The following is an 11,704-nucleotide window of genomic DNA, read 5'->3' on the forward strand; positions in this document are numbered from 1 at the left end:
AACTTAAAAATGAAGATATACTGTGGGTGTGTGTCTGTGAGTGTGTGTCTGTGTCCTCTTGTGTAACTCCAACAAAAGAATATTTAAATAAAAAAAAACTGAGAATGACTTAAGAATATTTAAGGCCATTTCGTGAACATTGAGTAATAATGTAACCAATAAAAAAGTAACTAGTCTCAATTATGACCATTATAAAATGTAATATGAACTTAGAATCTGATTATGTAATCCAGCCGTTTAACATCTTGAATCTCACACTGACGTACTGTATCCGATTACAGTTATACACTATTAACCGTCGAGATGTTTGAGGTAAAAAATGTAGCCGTGAATGTAGATGTTTGAAATATTGTAGAGCAGAGACTCAAACACTCAGTCGACAAGAGTTGCGTTTGATGCGTCTTTAATAGAAAACAGTGAAGCGCTTTTACAGGCTAACACACTTCCTGACAGAGCTAGCGTTTAGCTAGTTTTAAATAGCATATTTACAAGCAACAGATTCAGTGTAACAACAGTGAACGATGAGCCCTTGCTGGACGAGAATGGGAGGATGAATCAGTGAAAGAGTTTGACAGTGCAGACGATCTCCAGTGTTCCACACGCCGGGTCAGAACCTACTCCTGGGCTTTAGCTTTACTCCTGCGGTTCTTGGCGGATCGAACTTCCTCCATGAGATCCGTGAGATACTTGATTTCCCGACTGATGGATTCCGCCTTCTCCGCCAGCTCGCGGTTCCTCTTCTCCAGGTCGGCGCACTCGAGGGACAGAACCTCCTGCTCGGCCCGCTTCTTCTGCCGGTACCGCGTCGCTGCCGTCTTGTTCTGCTCCATCTTCTTTAGCTTCTTCTCCACCACTTTTGGAGCGCCCTTCACTCGGCCTGTGACCACTGGATCCGGGTCGGTTCTGGAGTAGGGTTTGGTTCTGGAGGATCCTGCGGGTTTCGGATCTGGTTGGCGAGTCGGGGATTCGGACACTGAGATTCCACTATCGCTATCGGACGAATCGTCGGCGCTGCTCGCCTCCTCTTTCGGACTCAGAACCACTATGATGTGAGATGGACTCAGACTTAGCATGATCCCGGGAGTCGGAAGCACGGATACTTCACTTCCCAGATCTAAGGTGTCGGCGGGATCAGGCTCGGATTTGATCTCGACGGGTGTTTCCGATGGTTCTGGGATGGGGAGGTCGAGGGTCAGCGCCATGTCCAGATCTGAGGAGCAGAACGGGAGGGAATCCAGGTCCAGATCCATGTCGGTGTCCAGGCAGGCCAGCAGATCTTCTGGAGAACTGGGCGGCTCGTCTGAGTCACATGACCCGATCAGAGAATCCAGGTCGAAGTCACTCAGGTCTAATTTTTCCGTCATCCAATCCATGCCGGAAAACACATCACCTGTTGGAGAGAGAGAGAGAGAGAGAGAGAGAGAGAGAGAGAGAGAGAGAGAGAGGAGAGCGAGAGAGAGAGCGAGAGGAGAGAGAGAGGGAGCGAGAGAGGAGAGAGAGAGAGAGAGAGGAGAGCGAGAGAGAGAGCGAGAGGAGAGAGAGAGGGAGGGAGCGAGAGGAGAGAGAGAGGGAGCGAGAGAGGAGAGAGAGAGGGAGCGAGAGAGGAGAGAGATTTACTAATGGTTCGGTTCATTATTGTTTTAATATCATTAGGAGACTATAGTACTATAGTTTTCAGTAGTATTTTTAAAACTTTAAAAGTTTCTGCCATTTTTATTAGATTTAATATGTCTAGTTTTTATGAATTAATATTTCAGTCTTAGTCAAGTTATGACTATATATGACTATATAACTGCATGAAAATCACAAAATCAAATGAGGTGCTTTTTTGCATATTAATGATGCATTTTGAAGTTTCCAGTGTGTGTGTGCAGTGAAGTCATCCAGTGTGTGTGTGCAGTGAAGTCATCCAGTGTGTGTGTGCAGTGAAGTCATCCAGTGTGTGTGTGCAGTGAAGTCATCTAGTGTGTGTGTGCAGTGAAGTCATCCAGTGTGTGTGTGCAGTGAAGTCATCCAGTGTGTGTGTGCAGTGAAGTCATCCAGTGTGTGTGTGCAGTGAAGTCATCCAGTGTGTGTGCAGTGTAGTATAGTGTGTGTGTGCAGTGAAGTCATCCAGTGTGTGTGTGCAGTGAAGTCATCTAGTGTGTGTGTGCAGTGAAGTCATCCAGTGTGTGTGTGCAGTGAAGTCATCCAGTGTGTGTGTGCAGTGAAGTCATCCAGTGTGTGTGCAGTGTAGTATAGTGTCTGTGTGCAGTGATGTCATCTAGTGTGTGTGTGCAGTGATCTTGGGTGCGTGCGCAGTGAAGTCGTCCAGAGTGTGTGTGTGTGCAGTGAAGTCAACCAGTGTGTGTGTGTGTGTGTGTGTGTGTGTGCGCAGTGAAGTCGTCCAGAGTGTGTGTGTGTAGTGAAGTCCTCACCTTTACTCTGCTCTGGAGTCCAGGAGAGCGCCTGCAGCTCTTTACACCCTACAGAAGCGTGAGGAGAGGGAGAGAGGGGCGAGAGACATGAGGAAGAGGAGAGGGGCGAGGAAGACCCCGCAGAGAGAGCGCACTCCTCGTCTTCGTCCAGCAGGGGCCCGAAGGGGTCAGCCATCAGAGATGAGGGCCCCAGGATCAGGGCCTCCACGCTCGTCTGAGACATGGCAGACGCTCAGAGTGTGATGATGATGGTGAAGCTGAAGGGGTTCGAGCGAGTGTGTGTGTGTGTACGCTGTGGTTATGCTGTCTACAGCAGCAGAGCTGAGGGTGGAGGACACGAGAGACCTGAAACACAGCAAACATCAGGGCATTAGAGACACAACCACACACACATCTCACTGCAGAGGGAATGAGACGCCTTCACATTTCTCACATCATCAGTTTATTCGCTATAGTTTAGAAAATGGTAATACAATATGACAATAACTAAGGTTTTGTCCGTCCTTCTGTTAGACTGTCTCACACATGAATTATGTTGAATATCTGTCAGCTGTTAAATTTAACTACACAATTAGATAATACCAGTTTAGCTCAACCAATCACCAAGCAATGCTTCATTGTGTTCAGTCTGTGTGTAATGAACACGATCAGGTCAAAGTGTCCAAATCATTTTTGCTGGTAGTCACTGTATGAAGAATGTTTGGGTATAATATGTCAGTTTATTTTGATACCCTCACTTACATTAACTATAGTGTCCTGCACACACTAGTAAAAAAAATATATAAAAAATAAATCTGGTGACTGATTCATTTTTGGTTTGACTGTATTTGATTTGAGTGTAAATTAAAGAATCTGATGAGTATTCTAGTGATTTTGAGAAAAGACAATATCTGGAGGGAGAAAACAGCATTCACACACTATTAATCGGTGTCAAAAAAAGTTTCCACATGCATCAACACTTAAAAGTTCATTATTTAAACGTTGCATATTTTAATACAGTACTATGAACTCCGTAGATGAATGCAGGTGTTTCTCAAAGATTAACACCCAAAGACCATGAAAAGTTTTTTTTTGTAGTAGTAGTAGAACTGGTTCTCAGTGCCCAACCCTTGCTGGAGGGAAGATTTAACGTGACAAAAACTGGCCCTTTATTTCATAAAGGAAAAAAAATTTCCCTAATCTTAACCAGTTGTGATTACCAGCACCATAAACCAGTTTATCCAGTCTCTAAACTGCCTTAAGGAATTCAAGCTTAGCTCATTAAAAAAAACTCCCTACTGCCTACACACATTTACTTCCCCAATATTTACCAACCCTAAAATCCTCCTACTTAGAACTATATTTACCCGTCAGTAAATCGCCTCTAGGCAGGAATTTCCCCGCCCTTCCCTACAACATTTCCTAATATGGTCATAAGAACGGTAAACCCCGCCCCCTGGTTCCTGCACATGACGTGTCCCTGACGACCTCGCGCCATTTCCAGCTCTCACTATGGGGCCGCGGTCACGCGGAAAGAGCGCGCGCGCCATTTTGTGGTGCCACGTTGCCGTTAAAAAAGTCCGATTGTTTATTTTATGGATTAGCGCGTGTCAGTCTGTCAAAACAAGACGGACGAATCAAAACAAAGATCGCTCGAAAACGGACTATATAAAGATCGCCGGAAAACAGACTATACTCAGCAACACAGTGTTGTTATAAACGTCCAACTGGGTTAGTTTAACAAATTCAACAGCTTTTCAAAAGTTGGACGAGTTTATGCAAATCCGCATTATTATATCACTACATCAAACGTCAAAAGATGAGATATACTTACGCCATTTTGCCAAAAAGAGCCAGTGCACTTGACCTCTGCACTGCCGGATTTGCGCCGCGTATGTAGCCGCTGCAAGCCGCTAAACTGCCATGATTCCCGCGGGAGAGAGAGCTGTGTGCGGAGAGACTGGAGCTCGGGAGACAGAAAACGTGGAAGAGGCAGCGCTTCCGCTTATATACTCACACATCACACCCACACTGTGACCTTCCGCCGCACACAATCTCCTCGTGTCACTCCGCCTGTGTCTGGATGCTGATTGGTTTATGAGCCTGTCAATATCTAGCAAACAAATAGTACCTAAAAAACGTTCTCTTTTTTTTTTTTTTACAATGCAACAAAAAAAACAAGACAAATACAAGGCATTGTAAATACAGTTCAGAATGTATAAAACAAAGAATAACAACAATAACTAAAGTATAAAATGAACATGTATTATTACGTTCTCATGATCATGTGGTGAAAAAGAAAATGCTAAGTATACTTGCAGCCAGACTAATTATCAGTATACTTCAAGTGTGTTAATTTGAAACAACTAATATTGTATTATGTATATTTTAGTTGTAATTCAATTGTAGTAAAGCATAACTTTAATTAGTGTACTTTTGTGTACTAAATTGGACCAACTTCAAGTATACTTAGTGTAATTTAAGTATATGCCTGTGAAGGGATTAATTAGCCTACAAGCTTAATTAGTGATATTAAAGTGTACTTTATTCGTGTTACAATCAAAACATACAAGCAATATACCTTAAGTGTATTTATATATTTTATTTAAAAACAATTTTTTTGGCGTTTTCTCCTTTTATTAGGACGTACAGTAGCTAGACAGGAAGTGTGTGAGAGAGAGAGAGAGAGAGAGAGAGAAGGAGAGAAAATGTGTGTGTGTGTGTGTGTGTGTGTGTGTGTGTGTGTGTGTGTGTGTGTGTGTGTGTGTGTCGAAGCTCCCAAAGCGCATGTCGGCGCACTTTCAACGAGGCTGCCATGGTGTGATATATTTGAGTAAAAGTTTAGGCTCAATACCTTTGGCTTATTCCAAATAGGCCTACTACAAAGTGCATACTTTGTCTTAAATAAAAAATGCGCATAATTCGACAAATAGGCTACAAGCTATAATATATTTTGAAAGTATACTTTCAATGCATTGTTACAATGATCATTTCCAGCACACGGTTAAAATAGCCTATACCTAAAATATATTTTTAATAAAGTGCAAATAAATACACTTTTAAAAAATAAACAGAATTTTCACTTCAAGCATATTTTTCTAAAGTACTGTTTTTGTTACTAAGTGTGTTAAATGTTGTATTGTGAAAATAGGTAAAAGCATGATGCTAATATACTTTTAATATATTTAAAGATAGTAAAATTTTTGTTAGTATTTTTGCAATATTGAAAAAGAAAATATATTTAAAATAAAGTATACTTTTTTTCACTAGGGGTGCGATGAGCTCCGAGAGGAAGAACAAAGGAATCAGGGTTAAATTAAATAGATAATACAAATAAATAACTGATTTTAAAAGTGATTATATATATATATATATATATATATATATATATAGCCAAGAGAGGTTGGCAAATAGGCCATCCCTACTTTAAATGATTATTCCTGCTCGTATGATCAGATTATTTATTATGGATTGGGGAAAGAATGCATTAAAATACACATGAAATTCAATCAAACAGCAATTCAACTTCAGGAAAAAGTTTGTATTAATATTTGACATATACAGCATAAGAATACACGGCTACATGAGAGTATGCATGAGAAAGTGCACGAGACTGCCCTCTAGCCACCATTAATGAAGCAACAATTCGTTCACCATTATACAATATGCAAGATATATATATTTAACACCTCATATCCCTTCTGACTGCAGTTTATCTCTCATGTCCAACAGCTCTTTCAGACCGGCCTGAATCTGTCCTGCCACCTCACAGATCTGCTGTGCGAATTTGGTCTTTGCCTCTTTCTTGAACTTTTGGGAATCTTTATCAGTGAAGAACAAATCCATGCCGAGTGCGAACCCCTGAATAACACCGGAGGATCTGTTAATCACGCTGAGAGCACCCGACGTCCCGCCTGCGATCTCGACTAGCTTCACGATCTTTTCAGATTTCACCCTCACACCTTTCAGCTTCTCCATCTCTGAGCTGATATCATTCAAGGAAACCTCAATGTCGCACATCTCTTTTTGGTACTCTTTCAAGATGGACTCCACCTGTTTCCGGACCTGATTTGTTTTGACTTTCTTGGTGATGGCGGCCGATGCGCCGGTGACCCCGCCGGCGGCCGCGACCCCGACCCCGAGCGCGGCGACCGCTAGAGACGCGCCCATAGTCGCGGGAGCTAGCAGGACTCCGGCTACGACCGCCACTCCGCCAACCGCTCCGGTCGTTCCTCCGGTGATCCTGGCGATTCTCGTCCCTTTGTGTGTTTTATCCAGGCTCGCAGCCACGGCCTCCAGCTCAGAGATCTGTCTTTGCAGAGAGTTTGCACAAAACGGCAGACGAGAAACATAGCGCTTAAGAGCCTCTTTAAAACGTTCCTCTTGGTCCAAGTCGGCCCTGCAAAGATAAAAGTGCATAAATGCACCGTTATGAAAATTTTGGCCGATATCTGATAATTCTTTATATTTGAAAGCCGATAACTGATATATTAGCCGATAAATCTAAATCCACATTTTTATATAATTTTTAAAAACCTGATTACAAAAACAAAAGTCTCACTATTAAAAGCCATGCCCCAAACACACAATTATAATGTTCTCATTATAGTTTTATGTAGCCGAAATGACAGATTTGTTGCACTGAACTGTATTTTCCTTTTTGAAGGGATTCCAATCATATTTCAGCAAATTCAAAAGCATCATGGCGAACAGTGAGCATCTGTGTCTCAGCTGACGGAAATAATACATAATTTATCGGCTTTAAAGGGGTGGTTGATCATGATTTTCATGACAGATTTTGCTAATCAATGACTAGAAGATAACTACACATACGCTACTTAAATTCATCAACTAATCATTCAGAACCGTCCTGTTGCTCTACATGTCACTTCTCGAGTCTCTCCATCATTGTCTGACTCCGGTTTGAACGTAAAAGGCTAAAGGTTTTGAAATGTTCAGTGCATGTGTGTGTGAGGTAAAAGGATGTGAGCTGTTGAAGCTCCGCCCCCTGCGCCGGGAGCAGCAGCTCATTTGCATTTAAAGGGACAGACACGAAACGGTGCGTTTTTGCTCACCTTCAAAAAGTGACAATTGTAACATGCGATATAAAAATATCTGTGGGGTATTTTGAGATAAAACTTCACACACACACTCTGGGGACATCAGAGAAAAGGGCATTATACCACCCCTTTAATATAAAGATAACGGTTACAGTAAAAATAAACATATATCAGCCGATCGACCAATATGGTGGAGATAAATAGTCCATCCGTAGTTGAAATAAATATATATAAAGACTCTAATGATTTACTTTACCTTGAGTCTGAATCTGAAGCCCCTGGTCGATCTGTAGATCCCCCAGACATAAAGAAACACAATTTTCTGTTTCAGTGTCTCATTGACTGAAAGTGTGTTTAACCACAAACTAATTTAGCTTTAACCTTTATTATTCCAGTTTATGCTGGATAATTAGATTGTAAAATTTTAGAGTTTATTTTACTAAAATTTTTATTTATAAAGCACTTTTCCAAACAAATCAATGCAGTTCAAAGTGCTTTACAGGCAAAAAAGAAACAATAGATATACAATAGATTAAAAAAAATTAGACCCATTAAAATACAGGAATAAGAATAAAGTTTATAAGGATTAGCTAAGGCATAAAATAACTAAAAATGAAGAAAAACATAGTAAATATATATTTTAAAAATGCATTATAAGATATTAAGTCAAGTCAAGTTTATTTATATAGCGCTTTTCACAACACAGGTTGTATCAAAGCAGCTTCACAGTAATAAATTAGAACAATACATCAATGTTTGTTTCTAGTGGAACGTCTACGTTTGGTAATGCTGATCAATAGTATCGTTGATTGATTAATTAAATTAAATATCCCCAAATATCCCCAACTGAGCAAGCCAAAGGCAACAGTGGCAAGGAACCGAAAAACTCCATCAGGTGACCTAATGGAGAAAAAAAAACCTTGGGAGAACCCGGGCTCAGTCGGGGGCCAGTTCTCCTCTGGCGTTTATGAACTAGAGGTCGGATTTAACTGTAAGATTAAAAGTATTATATGAATGCCTGGCTGAAGTGATGCGTCTTTAATCTAGTTTTAAACTGGGAGAGCGAGTCTGAGCAACGAACAGTATCCGGAAGACTATTCCAGAGTTTTGGTGCTAAATGTGAAAATGCTCTCCCTCCTTTGGTGGATCTGGATATCCTAGGTATGACCAATAGCCTCGAATTTAGTGACCTTAAAGAGCGCGATGGATTATAGGGCGATAGAAGATCGGTTAAATAGACTGGAGCTAAGCCGTTTAGGGCTTTATAAGTCAGTAGCAATACCTTGTAATTAATACGGGACTTTATAGGTAACCAATGTAGGGATGATAAAATCGGTGTTATATGATCATATTTTCTTGATCTAGTTAGAACTCTAGCGGCGGCATTTTGGACTAACTGTAGCTTGTTTATTGAGGATGCAGGACAACCAGCTAATAACGCATTACAGTAATCTAGTCTCGAGGTCATGAATGCATGAACTAACTTTTCTGCATCAGAAACAGATAGCATATTACGTAGCTTAGCAATGTTTCTAAGGTGGAAAAAGGCTGTTCTTGTAACATATGAAATATGATTTTCTAAAGACAGGTTGCAGTCTAATATAACACCCAGGTCTTTTACTGTAGAGGATGAAGTAACAGGAGATCCTACTATGTTAAAGTTGTATTGTAAGAGGTTTTGTGGGTGGTTTTTTGAACCGATAAGTAGTACCTCTGTCTTGTCTGGATTTAATAAAAGAAAATTATGCGTCATCCAATCTTTTATATCTTTAACACACTCTGTCAATTTGGATAATTTAGCGTTTTCATCTGGCCGTGATGAAATATAAATTTGAGTGTCATCAGCATAACAATGGAAACTAATTCCATGTTTCCTTATAATATTTCAAAGTGGCAGCATATATATTGAGAATAATAGAGGGCCTAACACAGATCCCTGCGGCACTCCATAGTTTACTGGAGTTATGATAGATTTTTCTCCATTTAAATAAACAAAATGGTAGCGTTCAGATAAATACGATCTAAACCAGCTTAATGCTTGTCCTTGAACACCAGTATAATTTTGTAGTCGATCTAAGAGTATTGTGTGATCTATAGTATCGAACGCAGCACTAAGATCAAGTAAAACTAATATTGAGATACAGCCTTGGTCAGAAGCTAAAAGTAAATCATTTGTGATTTTAACGAGCGCAGTTTCAGTGCTATGATGCGGCCTGAACCCAGACTGAAACTTTTCATAGGTGTCATTTTCTTGTAAGAAAGAGCCCAGTTGAGCGGACACAACTTTTTCTAGTATTTTAGACATAAAAGGTAGATTTGAAATGGGTCTATAATTTACTAGATTATTCGGATCTAATTGTGGTTTCTTAATGAGAGGTTTTATAACTGCCAGTTTAAATGTTTTTGGAACATAACCTAAAGATAAAGACGAGTTAATAATATTGAGGAGAGGCTCTTCCACTACAGGTAACACTTCTTTCAATAGCTTAGTTGGTATAGGATCTAGTAAACATGTTGTTGTTTTAGATGAAGTAAAAAGTTTATTTAACTCTTTTTGTTCTATAGTTGTAAAGCACTGTAATTGTTCTTGCGGCGTGATAATTGAGGCTGAATTATAAGGCGCGATTGAGGATTGAACGTTTACAATTGTGGTTCTGATGTTTTCTATTTTCTCAGTGAAGAACTTCATGAAATCATTACTACTAAACTGTAATGGAATATTTTGTTCAGGAGACACCTGTTTATTTGTTAGTCTCGCCACGGTGTTAAATAAGAACTTAGGATTGTTATGGTTGTTTTCTATTAGTTTGCGTAGATGCTCAGCCCTGGCCGCTTTAAGGGCCTTTTTATAACGTGACATACTGTCTTTCCATGCGATTCTAAAGACCTCTAAGTTGGTTTGTTTCCATTTACGCTCTATATTACGGGTTTCTCTCTTTAGAACACGCGTAGTATTGTTGTACCATGGTGCTTTACTTTTCTCTCTGACCTTTTTTAATCTAATGGGCGCAACAATATCCAATGATCCAGAGAGAATGGTGCTCATAGTGCTAGTTAATTCCTCAAGTTCATCTGTTTGTTTGGGTTCACTGAGCAGCTGAGACAGATCCGATAAGCTGTTTGAAAAATAATCTATGGTGGATGGAAGGATTGTTCTGCCTAATCGATAACGCGGCGCAGCATGATATATTACAGGAGTACGTAATATGCAAGTTACCATGTAATGGTCAGTGACATCGTCACTTTGTGGAATGATATCTATATCGGTTGGATCGGTTCCATGTGATATAATTAAATCGAGTGTATGATTAAATCGATGAGTCGGTCCGGTAATGTTTTGCTTGACCCCAAAGGAGTTTAATAAATCTGTAAACGCAGCCCCTAACGCATCATTTTGATTATCTACATGGATATTAAAGTCTCCAACAATTAATGCTTTATCGAAGTTAACTAATAGGTCTGAGAGGAATACATTACAGGAATATATACAGGAAAATATTTGTTTGTAATTTATGATTTTTAACTTAACTGAATATTTTCAGCACATCTTACTTCCTATGGAAGGTTATTAGGTAATTGGCTAAAAGAAGGCTAAAAAGCATAGTTTTCTATCATAAAGCTCCAACTTAAACAATAGACATTACTACAATTTCAATAAAGGCATTAAAATGTTGCATGAAGTGTTTTGTGTAGTTTGTCTCTTACTGAAACCGTTCCCCGAGCTTTTGCTGTCCTGATGGAAAGAGAGCAAAGCTTCAGACAAATCTGAATATCTTTACATGATTCAATACAACATATCAAATCATGTGTTGTTTATTATAAAGAAAGCTGCACTAACACACTTTACAGCAAGCTTGAGATGCTAAACCCATAGATTGGAGATTAAGACAGTCAGTATTGTGTGTGTTTGTGGTTATTAGTGGATGATAGATGTTATTCTCTATTCTTGAGCTGAACTTCAGACATCGACTTTCCAAAACACCAAAACACATCAAACATAAGAACTGACGCTTGATCTGATGAATGACGATCAGACAAATACTTTACAATGTATATTGTTATGTCCTTTTATTGAGGTAGAATCATGAAAGTAAATGACCTGCGAGTCCTGAAATCTTTTATGATCCTGCAGAGCGGCCATGAGAAGGACATCCCTCTGTGTTTTGATCTGGAAACACACAATAATGTCATGATTTAACACTGTATTTATTTCAGACATCTCAAAGCAGATCCTTTCATTAAAGCTGC

At 39.8% G+C, this 11,704-nt stretch overlaps 2 protein-coding genes across 2 annotated transcripts; both read right to left on the bottom strand.

The window, feature by feature from the left end:
• Positions 1-386: 386 nt before the first annotated feature.
• atf4a (activating transcription factor 4a) lies at positions 387-4,467 on the bottom strand. Its single transcript, XM_081380567.1, has 3 exons — positions 4,231-4,467; positions 2,418-2,762; positions 387-1,390 (listed from the first exon to the last, which is right to left on the bottom strand). The coding sequence occupies exons 2-3, from the start codon at positions 2,638-2,640 to the stop codon at positions 615-617; spliced, it is 999 nt and encodes a 332-aa protein (XP_081236693.1). The 5' UTR covers positions 2,641-2,762; positions 4,231-4,467; the 3' UTR covers positions 387-614.
• Positions 4,468-6,086: 1,619 nt separating this feature from the next.
• On the bottom strand, positions 6,087-7,762 carry LOC308699647 (apolipoprotein L6-like; the record flags this gene model as incomplete). Its single annotated transcript, XM_081380545.1, has 2 exons — positions 6,087-6,795; positions 7,713-7,762. The coding sequence occupies 2 exons, from the start codon at positions 7,760-7,762 to the stop codon at positions 6,087-6,089; spliced, it is 759 nt and encodes a 252-aa protein (XP_081236671.1).
• Between the last annotated feature and the right edge of the window lie 3,942 nt (positions 7,763-11,704).

The sequence above is a fragment of the Scardinius erythrophthalmus genome (assembly GCF_964197995.2).
Source record: "Scardinius erythrophthalmus genome assembly, chromosome: 12".
NCBI lineage: Eukaryota > Metazoa > Chordata > Actinopteri > Cypriniformes > Leuciscidae > Scardinius > Scardinius erythrophthalmus.